This window comes from Muntiacus reevesi, chromosome 2, assembly GCF_963930625.1.
Source record: "Muntiacus reevesi chromosome 2, mMunRee1.1, whole genome shotgun sequence".
Taxonomy (NCBI): domain Eukaryota; kingdom Metazoa; phylum Chordata; class Mammalia; order Artiodactyla; family Cervidae; genus Muntiacus; species Muntiacus reevesi.
The window spans coordinates 182,492,556-182,515,286 of NC_089250.1; the positions used below are offsets into that span (position 1 = coordinate 182,492,556).

The 22,731-nt window shown below is 45.6% G+C and overlaps 1 protein-coding gene and 1 pseudogene across 1 annotated transcript in view; one reads left to right on the forward strand and one right to left on the reverse strand.

Annotated features, from left to right (window-relative positions):
• The window catches only part of CREBBP (CREB binding protein), a 116,481-nt gene extending 107,128 nt beyond the window's left edge, over positions 1-9,353 (reverse strand). The window contains exon 1 of the mRNA XM_065924217.1: positions 9,132-9,353. Coding sequence (XP_065780289.1) covers positions 9,132-9,216 — 85 coding nt within the window. The 5' untranslated portion in view covers positions 9,217-9,353. The remainder of the gene's footprint in view (positions 1-9,131) is intronic.
• An 8,201-nt stretch (positions 9,354-17,554) lies between these two features.
• LOC136158460 (nucleophosmin pseudogene) lies at positions 17,555-18,709 on the forward strand (annotated as a pseudogene).
• The last annotated feature ends 4,022 nt before the right edge of the window (positions 18,710-22,731 follow it).

Sequence of the window (22,731 nt, forward strand, 5' to 3'; positions counted from 1 at the left end):
CCCTTCTCCTCCCACCTTCAATCTTTCCCAGCATCAGGGTCTTTTCCAGTGAGTCAGTTCTTTGCATCAGGTGGTCAAAGAATTGGAGCTTCAGCATCAGTCCTTCCAAAGAATATTCAGGACTGATTTCCTTTAGGATTGACTGGCTTGATCACCTTGCAGTCCAAGGGACTTTCAGAGTCTTCAACACCACAGTTCAAAAGCATCAATTCTTCAGCACTCAGCTTTCTTTATGGTCCAACTCTCACATCCATACATGACTACTGGAAAAACCATAGCTTTGACAAGATGGACCTTTGTTGGCAAAGTAATGTCTCTGCTTTTTAATATGCTGTCTAGAATGGTCATAGCTTTTCTTCCAAGGAGCAAGCATCTTTTAATTTCATGGGTGCAGTCACCATTTGCAGTGATTTTGGAGCCCAAGAAAAGAAAGTCTCTGTTTCCATCGTTTCCCCATCTGTTTACCATGAAGTGATGGGACTGGATGCCATGATTTTAGTTTTTGGAATGGTGAATTTTAAGCCAGCCTTTCACTCTCCTCTTTCACTTTCATCAAGAAGTTCTTCAGTTCCTCTTCACTTTCTGCCATAAGGGTGGTGTCATCTGCATATCTGAGGTTACTGATGTTTCTCCCAGCAATCTTGATTCCAGCTTCTGCTTCATCCAGCCCGGCATTTCACATAATGTACTCTGCATATAAGTTAAATAAGCAGGGTGACAATATACAGCCTTGATGTACTCCTTTTCCAACTTAGAACCAGTCCATTGTTCCATGTCTGGTTCTAACTGCTGCTTCTTGACTTGCATACGGGTTTCTCAGGAGGCAGTTCAGGTGGTCTGTTATTCTCATCTCTTTAAGAATTTTCCACAGTTTGCTGCAATCCACAAATTCAAAGGCTGTGGCATAATCAAAGCAGAAGTAGAAGTTTTTCTGGAACTATCTTGCTTTTTCTATGAGCCAAAGGATGTTTTGATCTCTGGTTCCTCTGCCTTTTCTAAATCCAGCTTGAACATGTGGAAGTTCTCGGAGGTTCACGTACTGTTGCAGCCTAGCTTGGAGAATTTTGAGCATTACTTTGCTAGCGTGAGATGAGTGCAATTGTGTGGTAGCTTGAACATTCTTTGGCATTGCCTTTCTTTGGGATTGAAATAAAAACTGACCTTTTCTAGTCCTGTGGCCACTGCTGGGCTTTCCAATTTGCTGGTATACTGAGTGCAGCACTTTAACAGCATCATCTTTTAGGACTGAAATAGTTCTGCTGGAATTCCATCACCTCCACTAGCTTTGTTCATAGTGACGCTTCAAGTCAAGACCCACCTGACTTCGGATTCCTATCTGGCTCTAGGTGAGTGATCACACCATCGTGATTATCTGGGTCATTAAGATCTTTGTATAGTTCTCCTGTGCATTCTTGCCACCTCTTCTTAACATATTCTGCTACTGTTAGGGCCATATAATTTTTGTCCTTTATTGTACCCATCTTTGCATGAAATGTTCTCTTGGTATCTCTAATCTTCTTGAAGAGATCTCTAGTCTTTCCTATTCTACTGTTTTCCTCTGGCTCAGACCATGAACTCCTTATTGCAAAACTCAGACTTAAGTTGAAGAAAGCAGGGAAAACCAGCAGACCATTCAGGTATGACCTAAATCAAATCCCTTACAATTATACAGTAGAAATGACAAATAGATTCAAGGGATTAAATCTGATAGAGTTAATGAAGAACTATGGACAGAGGTTCGTGACATTATACAGGATGACGTAATCAAGACCATCCCCAAGAAAAAGAAATGCAAAAAGACAAAACGGTTGTCTGAGGAGGCCTTACAAATAGCTGAGACAAGAAGAGAAGCTAAAGGCAAAGGAGAAAAGGAAAGATAGACTCATCCGAATGCAGAGTTCCAAGAATAGCAAGGAGAGATAAGAAAGCCTTCCTCAGAGATCAATGCAAAGAAACAGGGGTCAGACTCATATAGCCCATAATTGTCAAAGCAAATTCCAATTATTTGATATATTTCTATAGTTTCTCAGTGTTATCATGCAGTTTGTTGATAAATCCACCAAAATCCACCTTATTCAAATATGACCCAAGCCTCACTCTACAGGCTATTATAAAGAATACTAGCTTATTTTTCTTGTGATTTCACTGGGTATTCTACCTACGAAATTAAAACATGTCCAGGTGGTACAGTTTTGACTTTTTAAAAATTCAAAATATTTGGGGGCCGTGCAAAAGGAAGCTTTTGAACTATAAATAGATTTTACTTCACAACAGAATTGTACAACCCTGTTAAACAGCTACAACTATTAAGAAACACCTACTACATAAAGTAAGGCACAGGGGTATTAGAAAGACTGGCAAATTAAGAGACTGTCAAACAGCAGAAGACGGGACATCTAGAAATAGGAAAGTCAGATTTAACCAAGCGAAAATTTCTTCAGCATTAGATTTTACTATTCTTAGCGATAGTTCAACTAAACATTCTTTTGATTAATGGAAATGAAACACGGGGGGAAATGTCATATGGGATGATATCCAAGTCTTTCTAAGGGTAAGGTTTTAAAAGACAGGAATTTGACTTTTAGACATAGAGCTCAAAAATAGCCTTAATCCCCAAATTTAGAACAAGAAAACACCCTAAAGGCACATTTTTATAAATCAGCAGCAGTCATGCTGTGTATTGTCTAAGAACACAGAAAAAAAGCCATTTTTGCTTACTTCTTTGCCTTTCCTAAAGAACCGCCCCCCACCCAAATCTCTGATTCACAACTCTTCGAGTCAAAGCTCGAGCTGGGCATCCCTTGCACATGGCTCTTTCCCAGCACTCCTGTCGGCAATCACAGACCCACGGAAAGTCAAACATGCCAGCGTCCCCAACAGGCACTGGTGCAAGCGCAGACACCCTGCATCGATGCCTTGCTGTGACATGACAACTCCTGAAAGCTAAGCCTAGACTGGATGGGAAAAGTGTGGTACCCCCGACTCCCTGCCCCCAGTTTGTGCAGGAGCTGTGGACACCACTCCAGATCCCGAGAGACCCCCAGGTATGGGACAGTCTTCTGATGAGGGACATGCCACCAGGGGAAGGGCTCAGGGGACACTGACCACACGTGCTGAAAATCAAGAGGGCTGGCCAGGAGTGTGAGGGCATCTGAGACCAGCCGGACAACCTGAAAGGACTTAGGTGCAAGCCATGGGCCAAGATCACACCCACAGAGATGAAATTCTCTGAGTAGCCAGAGCGCTTTTCCCAGCACACACAAAGTGCAGAAAACCAGCAGGCTTCCTGGGGCGCGGGCATCAAAGAAAAGAACACCAAGGCCTGCCTCCGGTGCCACCCCCACCTGGACACCCAGCCCTGGGCTTCTGCACATGGGGCATCCAGTAAAAAGGTGAATAAAGGAAGCTTCCTTCAAGTGTCCTTTCTGAGTTGTGCATTTGGACACCTAATTTCATTTTACATTCTTTTCTCCAGTTCTGTTTCTTAGCCTTCTCTTAGTCAACACAGTTCTAAGCTACTTGAAGGCATCACCCGATCCTCTGTACACTTCTGGCATAAGGGGTACCTCAGACGGAAGTGTGATACACACAGTAAATAAACAGATTCACACGCTGGCTGCCTAAACAGTCCATGACATATGCTTCAAAATTAGTAAGAATTTTCAGAACATACCACACTGCTTAAGTTTCTGCAATTTAAAAATTTCATGGCCATCATGTTCCTATTGAAAAAATAGTTGAAAATGGAGGCAAAAAAATCAATAGTGTTGATGGAAGAATTCCCGGCTACACGCTGAATGTGCTCCACTACAACAGACTTGCCCACTGGTAGTGTCCGTGTGGACGCGTGCATGGGGCTGCTACTGCTTCCAGAACCACAAGCAAACGTGGCTACAAAGTGCACCCACTCCCCCCTTATCCGGACAGCGCTGGCACCGGGCACCTCTCACACGTCATCTCACCCAGCCCCTGGGGAAGGGAATGCTCGTTCTATTCCACACCTGAGGAAACTGAAGATCCTCAGAGCACCAGTCCCACATCACCTCCGAGTCACAAACTGCAGCCTCAAGGCCAAACCCCCGGCTGCCAGTTTCTGAAAGCAGAGGTTTACTAGTTTCCTGACATATCCATGGACATACCACCCAGAGCCACTTTCACGTTGAAGTGGCAGCACTGAGTGAGCAGCTGTGGCAGAGACTGCGTGGCCTGCAGAACCAAAATTCTGTCCTCTGACCCTCTACATAAAAGGTCTGTGACCCACGCATTTGGGAATGATGCTGCAGCCCCTCCAAGACTCAGAGCCCAGAGCACAGAAGGCTGGGGAGAGTCTGCAGTCAAGAGCCTCAGCCATGCCCAATTTCTCCTGAGCACAAATCTGCTCTTGAGCAACACTTCCTTACGGGTCCCTGGAATATACTAAAGAGCTGGTTTGAATGAGATAAAGAGGTGCTGTCCTGACTAAGGATACACCAACAACTAACCTGGCTGAAAGCAAGCCTTCCTCATCTTGAACAGCTCATAGTAAGGAACATTTCATCTTAACAAGGGAAGGAAGGCATGTTTTGGTAAAATCATTTTTAACTATTTTGTCTTCAAACACATTAAGTGAAAACACAAAGTCGACACTTACATAGCCCCAAGTAATCACATACTTTGTCACACAACTACAATGGCACAAGTCAGAAGTTGTAAAAACACAGGCTAACAATGCAAGCATTAACTTCCGACTATAGGATTAAGCCTAAGTCCCTTTACAAGTCATTCTCAACCATGTTAAAGAACCATACAATCAAATTCAAGCGTTAAGCAGGGATGATTCCCAATCTTTTGCTTCACTGTGACAACTCCCTTGGTGGGATTCATACTTATCCCCATCCCAAGCAACTTCAAATGTGGCCACTGTCCTCATCCCTCTCAGTTATCCAAGAATCCCTACTTTTCTACCAAGTAAAACCTAAGCAAAGTCATGAAAAGCCCTAGCCCTAGAAGGCTCTACAAAAACTCACAGCTCCTATTTAGCTGGAATGTAGTAAAGAGATGAAATAGCCTGAGACTGGTCTTCAATTATCCACTGCAATAAACAGGTGAGACTGTGTACACCTTGGATAACATCCTGCAGCGCCAGAACAGAGGGGAGGGGGAGCCCCTGCCCCCAGAGGGGAGCATACTCTTGCTTGCCCACCCCCAACCCCACCCCACATCCCCGTAAAGCTGCTGACAAACTTTCCCCACTTGCTGGAGTTATGCTACTGAAACTTGCTAAGTATGTAGTCTCCTGAGTTCACGATTCAAGTAAATTCCATGTTTCTGGATGCAGATTCATAAGATGAATACACACACTTTAAAGATCTACGTTAGGTTCTGGCTTTCACCCTTTGCATTACTTTCAGTAGATCACCTCTCTCAAGTCTGATTTCTCACCTGGAATTGGCAGAAACAGTATTTTCTCTTCCCACCTGACAGGATGCTGTTGAGGATCAAACTGAAGTAATGGGGAGAAAAGAACGCTTGAGATGTAAAACTAAAAGGTCATCATTTTGCTGTAAAAGGCATTTTGGTTGGTAATGGTATTTACACCAAGTATCTTTAAATACAGTTTTCTATTGCATTTAAAGGGATTCACAGTATACAATGTAACCACAACTGCTTAGGGACATTTACTCAAGTAGGAAATGGCAACCCACTCCAGTATTCTTGCCTAGAGAATTCCATGGACAGAGGAGCCTGGCAGGCTACAGTCCATGGGGTCACAAAGTTATACATGATTGAGCAACTAACACACACTAGCAACACGTATATAGCACGAGATGAAATATACCTATATTCAACTTTCAGAAGGCAGTCCTATAAAACTTTTATAGTAGATTTGTTGAATGTATATTTGGCCTCAATAAAGCTGACCAAAAAACAAAACAAAACAAAAAACACCTTTTCTGCTTGCCTAGGTATTTATTTCTTCCACACTGTTAAATCATGAATCCCTGCTGCTGAAAGACAGTAATACGCTCTTTTAACTTGGAAATATTAAACACAAAAATTTCCAAAACACACAACAAACTATATACTGGTAACACAAAGTCCCACTGCTCATAAAAGGTGCCAAGTAAATGAAGATGACAATTGTGAGAAAGCGTCTACGTCCTCAACGCAAAACAAGAAAAGGCTACTTAAACAATATCAGATGCCATCAAATTCGGTGCCGCTCCAGAAGGCAGGCTAGGTGTGGGTGAAAAGCACTGCTTTCCCTTCCTCCCCTTGCTACCTTTTGGGGCACCTTTCCTATCTCAGCATCACCTCTGCATGCTCTCTCAGAATCACCCCTGACCTCCCCAGCCTGCGCTGACCTCTCCCACCTGTTACTGGTGGCAATGGCACTGGTCAGAAATCCCACCTTACCCTACTGGACCCTGCGCACATCCATGCTCCCCTGGCTGGACTGCAAGCGCCCTGTAGGCAGCATCCTAGCTGGTCAGCTCCCCAGCATCAGGTGTACTATGCCCGGGGCCCACGGCCTACCCACCGGGCTCAGCTAACGGACAGGACGGCTCCACAGGCCAGTCCCCAGAGACATGCACTGGATCATGACCGTCCAAGTCCCTCCTGCTTCTCAGGCCACCAAAGCCACCTCCTGCTCTGCCTAACCCTTCAGCTCTTTCCGTTCGGAGCGCCCCTCCCTCAAATTTTACCACGTGAGCAGGGAACACACCTTGCTCTGCCTGGCCGAACTTTATCCCAGACACAAACTTTACCACAAACACACATCCCCTCACTAAAATAAGGCTGAGTCTCGCAGAATGTTATTGCCAGGTCTCTCCCTGCTTTTCCATCTATTCAAATGCTTCCACTCTGTGTGTGTAATGTAATTCCTTTAGTCCTTTATTTGCTTTAATATATGTCCTTAAAATCTCTGTTTTACACTAGCAATTACGGGAGACAAAGTTACACCTTGCTTAACATGTTCAATGGTGATCCCTTCCAAGGCCCCCACACTAACGGACCATTTCACAACAATGTGACGGTGACGAATATGCAACCAAGAACCCAACATAAATATAATGGTGAATTTATTCTTTGGATTATTTAAACAGAGCCATTAAAAACTGATTTTTTGGTCCCACATTTACAAAAGAGCCCCCGTGCCTTACAAGTGTCAAAACTAGAAAGGAAGGGGAAAAAAGTGGTCAAGAGTAGAAAAATCCTTTTTGATAAAACTCTGTTGTGATTAGCAGCACATTAAGTATCTAACCATCCAGCAACAGAACTGCCCCAAAAGCCAATCCATTGTGCACCATCCTGGAAACAGCTGAAAGTATATAGTGCAACAAGCCTTTCTGTTAAAGTGTCATGTTACTAATTTGTCCCTTTTTATAAAACAAAATCTAAAATAACCTCATTTAACAATAGCAAAGCTGCAAAGCCATTCAAAAGTTACCAGTTTCAGAGGACAAGCTTCAAGGCCGAACTTGTCTGGTATGATCTACATTTCATATGTTTAAAGATTTTTCACTCAAACACATCAAGATTAATGAAGCAAATGAGATCTATTCTGCAGTAAAATCATTTTATTTTCATGGAGTGAAATCAGAGCATTTAACTCTGGGCTGTTTCCACATCTCTCACTTCAGATAAGCCAATTTTACAAAATGAACATCAAACTCAATTCTTTATCAGCTTTTAAATAGAGTATTATTAGTGACTTACATATCACCAGACTTACTCATTCCTCTCCACTACTTAACAAATTTATTTCAACCAGACAAGAATCTCATGACTGATTTGTTTTTCGTTTTTGATTGTTTCTCTCACTTCCACATTAAATAATAGTCTAGGAATTGTATTAAAACTGCAACCACAAAATTCAAGTTTTGTTTCAACAGGAGAAAGAGATTTTTACACCACCAGTAGGAAAACGCTAGTGGTCAGTCAAAGAAATATTTGCACAAGCTGAACAGCTGTGTCTACTGCAAATCTGAAGGCACTGCTGCAGCAACATAATTCAATTTGGACCCATTCATTATAAACTGATTTTCAGATACTGCTACTGCAAGACCGTAGTGGAGACATGTAAGTAGCGCTGGGAATCAAATCATGGGCAGCAGAGCACAAGTTTGTGTTTTACTGCAAAGGAGAGCTCTGAAAGAGGAAACACAACTAGTACATAACGCTACCGTAAACCAGCCCAGAAGAACCCAGAATCATTAAACCAATAGAAAACTAAAATACTTCTCTTGGGTAACTGATATGAGTCCCGAAGAAAGTCTCCAGACAAGCAGTTTAAAAGATTTATTCAATACTCTGATAAAAACTGTAATTGAAAAAATGGTAATTCCTACATTCCTGAACATAATTTATATATGTGTGTATATATATGTACGCTGTAAGAACACAAGCTCCCCTGGAAACTGCAGCCCAGATGAATCTGCTATTTAACTTTCTTCCGAAGTGATACACGTGAAATTAACACTCCACAGCAACTTTTATGACATCTTGCTAAGAAGTTCTGGGTTGTGAAAAATGGAATGGCTTAGGTGACCAGCGACAAGAGTTTTCAAAATAGCACTAAGCATTTTCCCAAGAAGCACATTCCAAGAAACTTATAAGTCGTAACTCACGGGCAAGCTGCTGTTAGGAAAGTCCTCTGGTCGCAGCCTTGTGAATATGTTACCGATTCAGAAAACACTTCGGGATTCCTTTCCGCTGCACTATTTCCTTCTCTCACTAGCCAGCGTAACCTCCGCTGTCATCCCTCCAGCTAGCCACGCTTGTGTGGACGGACACACGGCGGCAGTGGGAGGCAGACGGAATCACCACGCACAATACACACGCTCCACTTTACTTTTCCTCCCTGGAAGTACCACTCGGTCTCCCGGCGAGGAGGGCTCCCCAACTCCGGGCGATCCAAGCGCACCGGACATGTGCCGCCCCACTCGGGCCCCATGACAATCTTCCGACAAACTTCCCCCCTCGGCGGCGGGGGTCCAGGGGAAGGGGCTGCGCGGGCCTTCGCTTCGCGGGCCCCGCACAGCCCGCCGCCGAACTGGGGTCTCCCGGGGGCACTCACCTCCGAATGGGGCTGACAAGCAACCCCCGGGGCCCTGGGGCCCCGGCCCCCTGCCCGGCCCCCTTCTCACCTGTGCTGTCATTCGCCGAGAAGCCGGGCGAGCTGAGTTTGGCTCGTTTGGGGTTGGGCGGTCCGTCCAGCAAGTTCTCGGCCATTTTCACCTGCTCGCGAAAACAGCCCCGAGCACGGGAGGCCGGGTCGGCGAGGGCTCCGGGGCTGGGGTCGGCGCCGGCCCCGGCCGGCTGCGAGGGGAGAGGAGCGAGCGCGAGCCGCGAGCGAGCGCCGAGGGAGAGGGAGGGCGCAGGGCCGGGTGGGGGAGGCGGCGGCCAAATCTCAGCCACAGCAACAGCGCCCCGCAGCGCTCACCGCCCGCCCCCGGCCGCCGCCGCCGCCGCCGCCGCCGCCGGCCGCGGCCCCCTCATCCCCTGCCCGCCTCCCGAGCGCGACACTCCGCGGCGGGGGCGCCCCGGCGGCCCGGCGGCCCCCCCGGGCCCGGCTGGCAGCGACAGCGCCCGGCCGGGCGGCTCAGGCAGTCCCCGGGAACATGGTGCCGCCGCCGCGCCGCCGCCTCGCTCCCCCCCCCCCCGCGCCCCACTTAATTAATTCGCTCGCGGCCCGACTACCGGGGGGCTCCGGGCTCCGCTCCCCGCCCGCGGCCCGCCGCCGCCGCCGTAAGGAAAAACAATGCGCGAAGCGGGGCCGCCGCCGCCGCCGCCGCCGCGGCCCCCCCACCCCCCGTTCCGCCGCCGCCGCCGCCGCCGCTGCCGCCGCCGCCGCCGCCGCCGCCGCGGCTCCGGGAGGCCGAGCCGAGAGGCGAGCGGGGCCGCCGGAGCGGGCGCCGAGGGCCGGGCGGAGCGGGCCGGCCGGGCGGAGCGGGGTGCGCGGGCGGTTGTGGGGCCCGGGACCGGCGGGGCCGAGTAGATCGCGCTCGAAGCCCCGGTCGGGTCCGCGACAAGATGGCGGCTGTTGATTCCTCAATTAAAAAAAAAAGAAAGTTTTTTTTCTTCTCTTTCCAGAGCCTGAACGGGGAGGGGGAGGGGGCGGGGCACGCCGGTGCGTCACCCCCCCGCGGCGTCACTACGCACGGCCCCCGCCCCGCCCCCTCCACCTGCGCCGGCCGCGGCGGAAAGAGCCGAGCGCGCTCGGACGGAAAGGGCCGAAGGCGCGGCTGTCGTGCGTTGTGCCGCCGGGCGGCGGAGCGGCGGGGCCGCTGGGCTGCCGGGCGGGGGCCGGGCCTGCGGGACGCCGGACGCCGGCACCGCCGCCACTTTTGTTCTGACGGCGACTGGGCGGCGAGGGTTCTGACTGCGGCCTGGCCTCAAGCCGGGCCCCTGGGCGTGGAGTCGGCGCCGGCAGGGCCCGCCTGTCCCACAGGGCGACTCTGCTCGGTCCCGGCTTCTCTTGCCGCTGCCCCGCGACCAGGCCTGGCCACTTCCCTCGCCGGATGCCAGCGGTGTGTCGTGGCCTCTGCAGGTTACACATTGCCGTCTGGTCCGCCTGCGAGGGGGTGCAGTGGGGAAACCGAGGCAGGAAGTGGCGGGCGGGAATTCGAACGCCCCCACGAGATGTGAGGGGGGTCGCCAGGCTTCTGAGACCCTGTTCCGCAGCCCGATGCGCCGGGGGCGCCAGGTGCGACACCCTCACCTGCCTCGGGAGGTGGTGAGCGCTGTCCCCTAGCCTGACGCGCTCAGCCTGCCCCAGGCCCAGAAGGCCCCATTACATCAGGGCTTAGGGCCTCGACGGCCTTGGTGCGCTCCCCCCACCGCCCCTCGACAACCTCCTGGAGCCGACAGGTGTGGGGTCCCAGGAAGATCGGCCCGCCTGGCCACTCCCCGCAGGATGGTTCCACAAAAATCTGAGGTGTTCACACATCTCGGTTCTTTTTATCTGCTTCTCAGAACTTGCTAGCGCTTCATCCGAAGTCCTTATCTGAAAGGTATCACCAGCAACCTGTTTCCTAAGCCAGTATTCTGTGAGTCAGCGCCGACTCCTCCCTCCCTCTCCACTCACCGAGCAACCTGCCTCCCAGGTCCTTTACCTGGCAAACCGCTCGTCCTCCCACTGCCTGGCTCCAATGGCATCTCCCCTTGAAAGAGAGCGTGCCTTGAAAACTCTATTTCTCCCCATTCGGCACCAGAGTTAACTTCTTGGAAAAAGAGGAAAAAAAAAAAACTGTTACAAAGAAACAGCTTATATAGTGTCTGTGATAGTCTTCAAGTGTCAAGACTAAGTGATCTCACTTTCCTGTGCCCGCAGAAACTAATACAACATAGTAAAGCAACTATACTTCAACTTTAAAAAAAAAAAGACTGAGTGATCTTTCTACTTTTTTCTGTTTATGTATATTGTTCCAAATCTTGACTGCCCCCCTTTGCATCCCTCTTCCACTATCTGTGCCTCACTCCCTCTTTACCTCCCCACACCCACACAGTCACTAAGAAGTGCTTACCACTCAGACCTCTTCATACTTTTGCAAATGCTATTCCCTGTGCTGAGAATACATATACCTGGCAAACTAATGCCGAGACCCGGTTCAAATATTACCTGCTCCAGGAAGCCCTCCCAGCCCAGTTTAGGGCTCCCACAGCACTTGTGGGCATACTTCTGTGAAGGTATACCACACACACACTCATTTTTTATCTTTCCTGTTTTTATTTATCTATCAAATATCCTTTGAGAATCTCCTGAGGGCATTGCCACTGCACTACTTTCTTGGGCAAAGAATAAAGAAAGAAATCCCTATCTGTTCAGAGGCCAAACAGCAAGCCCTGGAAACCAGAAACAAACATTCAAGAAGTCACTGCATAAGAAGGCAGGAGGTGTTTAGAGTCACAGAGTAACAGGGGCCAGCAGCAGCCTGTATCTGAACGTGCCTGTGTGTCGCTCTCACCACAAGCCTGGGAGCCCTGTGAGGACAAGGGCCACGTCTTCAGAGCACAGTGCCCTGCAGGAGGCAGGTTTGTAACATTTGACGAATGAATGAACGAACAGTGTCAGGCTCCCCTGAGGCCTAGAGGTCTCAAGGATGCTGAGAAGGTTGGGCTCCAGCCTGAAGCAGCTCCAGGCCATTTCCCCACAGAGGGGACAACGCATCAGGTCACTGAGAGGCCTCAGCCAGGGCCTGCTTGGGTCAGTAGGAGTACCTCCAGGCCTTGCAGAATTCCTGGGTAAATGGTTTCCACAACAGTGGGCACATGAGCTCGTGCCATCCCCTCACTCCCAGAGGGGGAAATGGAGGGCACTTGTCCCTAAGACTCAGGTAAGTGACCTGGACATGTCAGGCCTGGGCCTGAAACACAGGTCTTCAAACCTTCAAACCCCATGTTCTTCCAGCCTCCCCACCCTGAAACATACCTGCTCTACAGCCCTTTTTCTGTCTCATTCGTATCCTTTTGTTCCATCCCTCTGGTATTTCCTGATATCTGCTGTTTCTTTCCTTTCTACACCTTCTCCCCTTAGTTTGACTTGTCAAAGAACACAGCACTCAGACATAGGTGGGGGAACAGCACGGGAGGAAGTATGGCTTAGCTAAGGGTGATCCCACCCTTAGCCTGGGATCAAGGTTGTCGAGGACAAAAAGGACCCAGCAGTATTTGCGTGCCTTCTGTATCCCAGGCCGTCCTGCCATATGCTCCACTCGGATCAGCACTTTCCACAACCCTGGATGGAAACATCACTGTCCTCTTTTTACAGAGCAGGGAATAAGGCCCAGAGGAGAGCCACTCAGTCACTACGGGGCTCCGCGGGGTTGCAGACATGAGGCTGCCTGCTCTCTCCAGTCTCAGAGGCCGTGTCACCAAGGAATCCCCATCTACAGGATGCTTCGGGGCCAGGAGAGGAGCAAGAGGTAGAAACAGATCAGCAGAGGTTTCCTGGGGAAAGTTCCCATCAACTGATGAATTAAATGTAACGTGTTATAGCCACACAATGGAGTATTATTTAGCCACACAAGGAATAAAGCATGGACACAGCTACAAGATGGATGGACCTCGAGAATGTGATGCTCAGTGAAAGAAGACAGCTATCAAAAGACTGTATATTGTATGATTCCACTTATACAAATGTCCAGAATAGGGAAATCCATAGACACAGAAAGTAGATTAGCTGTTGTAGGGGGTTGCTGGGGAGAGGGGGAGACAGTGAATGTAGCCAGAAAATATGGGGTTTCTGTTAGGGTTATGAAAATGTTCCAAAATTAATGATGATGATGGTTCATAACTCGGAACTGAAAACCACTGAAATCTACACTTTGAGTGAATCACATGGTACATGACCTCTGTCTCAACCAAGCTGGTTCTTAACAGGCTGGTTTGGGAAGAAGGAAGAGAGACAAGGAAAGACAAAGAGGCAGGTGCTCCCAGCAGAAGGACAAAAGTCAGCGGCCAGTTGGAGAGTGAAAAAGGGATCTGTGTGGTGGCACCAAGGGAAAGGGTCCGGGGGTGGGGCTGGATTTCCCAATTAGGGGCTGGGGGGTGAACTCAGAGGGAAAAAGACAGAGACCCAGATTCACGGGCCGAAGTGGAGAAAGACGATGTTCATGAGGGAGAACTGAGGAATGTGCGACTCGGGCTCCTGCCTCAGACCCCAGCGGACACTCATGCTCAGTGGGCCCCAAACAGAGGCTGCGACCCTGTCTCCACTCCAGCTCCGCCTCACGTGCCCCACTTCCCAGGAATGGGTCCTAACTCTCTTCTGGAGGCCTTAGGGTAGCGTCCCACTGTTCCCCTTCCTGAACCTTTAATCTCTGCCTCCGCCAGGGGCTTCTCCTCCTCCATAAATGCAGAGTCTTTACAACCAGCCCTGATTCTGCCCCTTCTCCTCCACTCCCAGTCAAGCTGCTGGACCCAGTTGTCTACGCTGACCTGACTCACTTCTCTTCTCCCATTCACCGTTTTAATTTTTATTCAATGAAAATTATCAAACAAGTTACAAAAAATAATGCATAGATATTCCTGTCTACATTGTTAAGGTAGGCACTGTTAACATTTTGCCACATCAGCTTCAGACCTTTATTTTACTTATTTATATAAGGAATCATATGTCAGACACAGAGTTGAAGCCCCCATTTCCTCTATCCCCCAAAGCCACCACTTTCTTGAAGTTGGTGTATATGGTTACCACATAAGATGTGTTTTGGGGGGATTTTTGGCCATGCTATGTGGCATATGGGATCCTAGTTCCCCTGCGGAAACCTGTGCCTCCTGCCTTGGGAGCGCAGCATCTTATCCACTGGACTGATAAGGAAGTTGCCAAGATGTGTTTTTACTGAGTATTTTTACTCAGTTGAACCAAGTGAAATTGTCAGTACCTGACAGTTTCTGATCCCTGCACCCCCCCCCCCAAACAAATTAATATGGTTATATAATTATGACTTGTGCATCCAAGTCTTTGGGCCTCTCAAATTGAAATTGTATTTATTAAACAATAACTCCCCATTCCCTGATCTTCCAGCCCCTGGCAACCGTTGTTCCACTCCAAGGTTCATCTGCATGTTGTATCACGTGTAAGGAATTCTTTCCTTTTTGAGGTTGAATAATATTCCATTGTACTTATGTATCAGGCTTCCCTGGAGACTCAGCAGTAAAGACTCCACCTTCAATGCAGGAGACTGTCAGCAGTGCAGGAGACTCAGGTTCAATCCCTGGGTCAGGGAGAACCCCTGGAGAAGGAAACCTACTGGCAACCTACTCCAGTATTCTTGTCTGGGAAGTCCCATGGATAGAAGAGCCTGGTGGGCTACAGTCCATGGGGTTGCAAGAGTTTGACATGACTTAGGGACTAAATGACCACCACCACCACCACTTATATATTCAATACCACACTTTACTTATCCATGCATCCACTGATGGTTGTCTAAGACACTTCCACATTCTCGCTGTTGTGAATAATGCAGGGTTTACAAATAAATCAAGACCCTGCTCTGTCTTACTCCTCACTCCATTCAGGCTGCTGGAACAAAATACTATAGATGGAATGATTTATGAACAACAGAAATTTTTTTCTTATTGTTCTGGAGGCTGGAAGTCCAAGATCAAGGTGACAGCAGTTTTGGTGCCTGGTGAGAGCCTGCTTCCCAATTCATAATTGGCTGTCTTCTTGCTGTGTTCACACATGGCAGAAGGGGTAAAGGAGTTCTCTGGGGCCTCTAACCCCCTGAGCTGTTCAAAGGTCAACTGGAAGTTTCCCCCACCTCTACTGCAGCGTTTCTAACTTAGCGTAAGGAGAGTTCCGCCCACCCCTCTTCCGCTTCAAACTTGTCTTGCCTATTCTTAGCCCTTTACTCTTCTGGACTTTTGAGCTGTGGTGTTGGAGAAGACTCTTGAGAGTCCCTTGGACTGCATGGAGATCCAACCAGTCCATCCTAAGGGAAATCAGTCCTGAATATTCATTGGAAGGACTGATGCTGAAGCTGAAACTCCAATACTTTGGCCACCTGATGTGAAAGAATCAACCCATCTGAAAAGACCCTGATGCTAGGAGAGACTAAGAACAGGAGGAGAAGGGGATGACAGAGGATGAGATGGTTGGATGGCATCACCAACTCAATGAACATGAGTTTGAATAGGCTCTGGGAGATGGTGATGGACAGGGAAGCCTGGTGTGCTGCAGTCCATGGGGTTGCAGAGAGTCAGACACAACTGAGTGACTGAACTCAACTGAACTTACTCTTCCAGGTGAATTTTAAGGTAAGTTTTTCCAGGACCACTTAAAAAATTGGATTTTTTATTGAAATTGAATTGAATTTTTAGATTAATTTGAAGAGAACTATCCTTTAAAATACATTGAGTCTGCCTATCAATTAGCAAGCAAAATGGAGGACAGAGGAACATGTCACACAACACTGGGGTTTGATCTGCAAAATCCAGATGCTGCAAAGCTCTGCAGGAAACACAACCTGGATTTCTTTATTTTTATTTTTAATTTATTTTTATAATATTTTAATTAATTTATTTATTTATTTGTGCTGGGTCTTAGTTGCAGCACACTATGTTGTTGCACAACATGTTCCAACATATGTTGGAAGGTGATAAACACTATGTATAAAAGTAATAAGGTAGGTTAAGGAGGATCCAGAGTGTCAGTGTGGGAGCAAGTGTAATTTAACATGATAGATGCTAATTATTAGAGAAATGCAAGTCAAAACTACAACCAGGTACCATCTCACACCAGTCAGAATGGCCAATATTAAAAAGTCTACAAATAACAAATGCTGGAGAGGATGTGGAGAAAAGGGAAATTTCTTACACTATTGGTATGAATGTAAATTGGTGTGGCCACTATGGAAAACAATAGTGAGGTTCCTCAAAAAATGAAAAATAGAGTTTTCATATGATCCTACAACCCCACTCTGGGGCACATATCCAGAAAAAAACTATAATTTGAGAAGGTATATATACTGAAAGTTCATTCACAATAGCCATGGAAACAACCTAAACGCCCATCCACAGATGAACAGATAATGATGATGTGGTGCATATACACAATGGCATACCACTCAGCCATAAAAAAGAATGGAGTAATGTCATTTGCAGCAACATGGATGGACCTAGACATTATCTCCTGAGTGAAGGAAGTCAGAAAGAGAAAGGCAAATACCCATGACTGAATGCACATGACTTCCAAACTGAACTCCAGAAAGAAGCCAGAAAGATATCTCAAAATTTACATAGTCCCAAATGTGCTTCCTGACAATACTTATTCCACCCAATGTCTTTTTGGTTGATTGCAACTCAATTTTCCCAGTTTCTTAGGCCAAAAAATGTAGAGTCATTCTTGATTCTTCTTTTTCTCTCACCTTATATGCAACTTATTTTTTAAAAATCCTCTAAGCTCTCCCTCAGAAATATATCCAGGACTTCCCTGGTTGTCCAATGATTAAGAATCTGCCTGCCACTGCAAGGGACATGGGTTCAATCCCTGGTTGGGTAAGATTCCACATGCTGTGGAGCAACGAAGCCCATGCACCACAACTACTGAAGCCCAAGTACTCCATAGTCCATCCTCCACAACAAGAGAAGCTACCACAATGAGAAGCCTGTGTACAACAACTAGAGAGTAGCCCCTGCTTGCTGCAACTAGAGAAAGCCCACACACAGCAATGAAGACCCAGAGAAGCCAAAAATAAATAATAATTTTTTAAAAGATTAAAAAACTCAGTTTAAAAGTGGGCAAAGGATCTAAATTGACAAATTTCTCAGAAAAGAGCATGTATAAGTGGCCAATAAGCCAATAAGCACACAAAAAGATGCTGAGCTTCATTAGCCATCAGGGAAAGGCAAATCAAATTACAATGAGATACCACTCCACACCCACTAGGATGGCTGGAATAAGAAAGACAGACAATAGCCCTGGTGTGATTCCGTCCTTCGCGGCTGCTGGTTCGAATAGTAGTCGTTTAATTTCATCCGGCTTCTCTCCCACATAAGTGCGTGACGCCACCCATGGAGGATTCAATGGACATGGACATGAGCCCCTTGAGGCCCCAGAACTATCTTTTCGGTTGTGAACTAAAGATTATCACTTCAAGGTGGATAATGATGAAAATGAGCACCAGTTATCTTTAAGAACAGTCAGTTTAGGGGCTGGAGCAAAGGATGAGTTACACATTGTTGAAGCAGAGGCGATGAATTATGAAGGCAGTCCAATTAAAGTAACACTGGCAACTTTGAAAATGTCTGTACAGCCAACGGTTTCTCTTGGGGGCTTTGAAATTACACCACCTGTGGTCTTACGGTTGAAGTGTGGTTCAGGGCCTGTGCATATCAGTGGACAGCACTTAGTAGCTGTGGAGGAAGATGCAGAGTCAGAAGATGAAGAGGAGGAGGATGTGAAACTCCTAAGTATATCTGGAAAGCGTTCTGCCCCTGGAAGTGGTAGCAAGGTTCCCCAGAAAAAAGTAAAGCTTGCTGCTGATGAAGATGACGATGATGATGACGATGACGATGATGATGATGAAGATGATGATGATGATGATGATGATGATGATGATTTTGATGAAGAAGTTGAAGGAAAAGCTCCACTAAAGAAATCTGTATGAGATACTCCAGCCAAAGATGCACAAAAATCGAACCAAAATGGAAAAGACTCAAAACCATCAACACCAAGATCAAAAGGTCAAGAATCCTTCAAAAAAACAGGAAAAAACACCTAAAACACCAAAAGGACCTAGCTCCGTAGAAGACATTAAAGCAAAAATGCAAGCAAGTATAGAAAAAGGTGGTTCACTTCCCAAAGTGGAAGCCAAGTTTATCAATTATGTGAAGAATTGTTTCCGGATGACTGACCAGGGGGCTATTCAAGATCTCTGGCAGTGGAGGAAGTCTCTTAAAGAAAATAGTTTAAACAGTTTGTTAAAAATTTTCCATCTTATTTCATTTCTGTAACAGTTGATATCTGGCTGTCCTTTTTATAATGCAGAGTGAGAACTTTCCCTACCGTGTCTGATAAATGTTGTCCACGTTCCATTGCCAAGAATGTGTTGTCCAAAATGCCTGTTTAGTTTTTAAAGATGGAACTCCACCCTTTGCTTGGTTTTAAGTATGTATGGAATGTTATGATAGGAATAGTAGTAGTGGTGGTCAGACAGATGGAAATGGTGGGGAGACAAAAATATACATGTGAAATAAACTCAGTATTTAAAGAAAAAAAAAGAAAGACAGACAATAACAAGTGCTGGTGAGGATGATTAGAAATTGAACCTTCATACACTGTTGATGAAAATATAAAATTATGCAGCCACTCTGGAACAGTCTGGCAGTTCTTCAAAAACTTAAACAGAGAGTTCCCCCTTGACCCACTAATTCTACTTCTAGGTATATGTGTATAATCAAGACAAATAAAAATACATGTCTATACACAAAACCCTGTACATAAATGTTCACAGCAGTATTATTTGTAATATCCAAAAAGTGGAAATGTCCACCAAAAATATGTGATCTATTCATACAACATATTATTCAAGAATAAAAGGAATAAAGTAATGATACATGCTACAGAGTAGATCAACTTTGAAAACAATGTGCTAAGTGAAAGAAACTGATCACACAGCACCATGTATTGTATGATTTGGTTTATACGAAATGTCCAGAATATGCAAATCTATAGAGACAGAAAGTAGATCAGTAGTTTTGGGGGCTGGGGAACTGGCGATTACTGGCTTGAAAAAAATGGTATCAGTTGCTCAGTCATGTCTGACTCTTTGCAACAGCATGCATTGTAACCAACCAGGGTCCTCTGTCCATGGAATTCTCCAGGTGAGAATACTGGAGTGGGTAGCCATTCCCTTCCCAACCCAGGGATTGGACCCAGGGATTGAACCCAGGCCTCCCACATTGCAGGGAGATTCTTTACTGTCTGAGTCACCAGGGAAGCCCCAAGAGTACTGGAGTGGGAAACCATTCCCTTCTCCAGGAGATCTTTTGTGAGGACTGGGGAATTATTGCCTTAGGGGTACAGATTTCTTCTGGGATAATGAAAATCTTCTAAAATTAATTGTAGTAATAGATGCACAGTTGTGTGAATACCCTAAAGGTCATTGAATTGCACATTTTAAATAAGTGAACTGTTGTGTGTGTGTCTGTGTTTTAAAGGATCTCTCTGTATGTTGCACCAAGAATAGAAATGGGAGTGTAGAAGGGGCAAGCTTGGAAGTAAAAATTCCAGGAAGGACACTTCAGCTAGGTGGTAGTGGTCTGTCTAGTACTAACAGTGGATATGGTGAAAGCAATTGGATTCTAGATGTATTTTGAAGGCCAACCAGGCATCCTGATGAATTAGGAGCAGGGCGAATGAAAAAGACAGGGGTTAAAGATGACTCTCAATTTTATTCTGAGCAACTGGAGGGCCAGAGCTGCTCTTAACTGAGATGGAGAGGGCTGAAGGTGAAGCAGTTTGGGGGAGAACGTTAGGGCTTGGATCTCAGCATACTCCTCTAGGTTTCAGTAGATGCTTTCTCAGGTTAAAGAGATTGCTCTCCTCATCTTTATTTACTGAAGGCTATTCAAATGAGTGATGAATTTTATGAAAGAGTTTTTCTGAGTTTGAGATGAATACACATTTTCTTCTTTTATCTGTTAATGCTGTGAAACACACAAGCAGATTTTCTAATGTTAAACCTTTATTCGGGGGACTGCCCTGGAGCAGGGGACCCAGGTTCAATCCCTGGTCTGGGAAGATCCCATGTATTTCAGAGGAACTAAGCCCATGCCCTGCAACTACTGAGCCCAAGCTCTAGAGCCATCAAGCCGCAACTACTGAAGCCCATGCACCCTAGAGCCCATGTTCCACAACAGGAGAAGCCACTGCAATGAGAAGCCCGTGCACTGCAACTAGAGAGTAGCTCCTACTCGCCACAACTAGAGAAAGCCTGCACATAGCAACAAAGATCCAGAGCAGACATAAATAAATAAAAGTTTAAAAAACCTTCATTCTATTCCTGAATACACCTTACATGATCATAATCTGATTTTATTTGTTTCTCTGTTGTTATCATATTTTTGTTGTTGTTATCATTTTTAATACATTGCTGGACTTGGTTTGTTAATATTTATTTAGGATTTTGCATTGAGTCTTATAAATGAGATTGGTTAGTAATTTCTTATATTCAAATTGTTCTTGTCTCATAGAATTATTTGAACTGGTCTCCTTCATTTTTTTTTTCTTAGAATAGTTTGCTTCATAGTTTGTATGAGAATAGTTTGTATAAGATAGGATACATTCATTCCTTGAGTGTTCAGTAGAATTCACCTATATGACAAACTTTATGTGTGTTTGTTGGTTTTGGTTTTTTTATGTATAGAATTTTAACTACTGAATCAAATATTATTAAGGTTGTAAGTTAATACACATATAAGCTTATTTTTCAAAATTTCCCATTTTACCCATTTTTTAGAATATGGGTATGAAGTTATTCAGAAAGCTCTCTTTTTAAAAAAAAAAAACTAATATAATGTTTATTTGTATTTTCTCTATTTTTTATGTATTCATCAGTCTCACAAGAGTTTTATCAACTTAATTTTATTATAAAACCAGTTTTTGTTTGGTTTTTTATCTACTTTCTTGGTTCTTTGCTTTCTATTTTATTAATTCCTGCTCCACATTAAAAACTATATCAATGTAAATGACCTAAACACCCCCAATTAAAGGGAAAAAATCATTATATTGGGTGAAAAGACAAGATAAAACTATGTGTTATCTAGAAATTTTAAATTTTCTCTCAAATTTCTAATTATACTTTAGTTATAAAGACAAAGGTAATTAAAAATAACAGGATGGGAAAATAGCATGTGAACACTAATCAAAAGAAAAGCGAGAGAAAATATCTTATAATAACCATTATAATCCATTAAAATCTTATAATGGAAAGAATATGAAAGAGGATATATATATACATATATATAACAATCATTTTACTGTACAGCAGAAACTAACACAACATGACAAATCAACTATACTCCGATAAATACATTTTCAAAAAAGCAAACCTAGAGTGACTACATTAATATCAGACAAAGTAGGTTTCGGAACCAGGAATACTACCAGAGATAAAGAAGAACATTTTACAGTGATAATGTCAATTAATTAAAAGCACATAATATAGCTAAAAGTATATGCATCTTATAGAATAACTTCAAAACATATGAAGCAAAAAACTGGAAAAATAGAAAAATCCAGTTAGACTTGGAGATTTCAACATACTTTCATCAGTAACTGACAGAGCAAGTAGAGGCTCAATGTAGATATAGACTTAAATACCATGGTCAACAAACTTGACTAAATTAACATTTATAGAACACTGTCCCTAACAACTATAGAACACATGTTGTTTTAAAACACCCATGAAACATTCACCCAGATAGTCCATTTGTTGCTTAGTTGGTAAGCTATGTCTCACTCTTGTGACCTCAAGGACTGTAGCCCACCAGACTCCTCTGTCCAAGGGGTTTTCCTGGCAAGAATCCCGGAGAGGGTTGCCATTTCCTCCTTCAGGGGATCTTACCGACCCAGGGACTGAACCCGAGTCTCCTGCATTGGCAGGCAGGTTCTTTACCACTGAGCTACCAGGGAAACCCTTCAAGCCCGAGAGGGATGAGTCATGGAGAGTTTTGTCATTTGTCATGAGAGTTTTGACAAAACATGATCCACTGGAGAAGGGAAGGAGAACCACTTCAGTATTCTTTCCTTGAGAACCCCATGAACAGTGTCAAAAGCACAGGGTAGGCATGCAGCAAATACATGTGGGATGAATGAAGGTTGTATAATTGGAGACTGGAAGCATGACGGGGGTTCTCCAAGGAAAGCAGAGATGTCAAGGGGAAAGGGTTCCCAGAAACACAAGGGGCATGGAGAAGGGCGCTACTTTGTTAACCCCTCGGTGTCCCGCTTTCCAGGCAGACTCACCAGCTACCTTGCCCAGAGTGGCAACGTGCCGTTGATCAGCAGGCACTGAGGATCTGGACCCAAGCTCTCTTTCGACAGCATATTCAGCACCTCTTCAGGTTCACACTCCTCATCGGTCTCATTCTCCATCTGCTCTCCAGGGCTCAGGGAGCACATCTCAGGCCTGGGTGTTGGTCTCCCGTCCTTTGTGTTCTACTGCTGCTGCTCCCAGGGGTTCACCTCCAGCAAATGATGCTTCAAGCAGCTGGTGATCTCACGGCCCACGTGCTGGA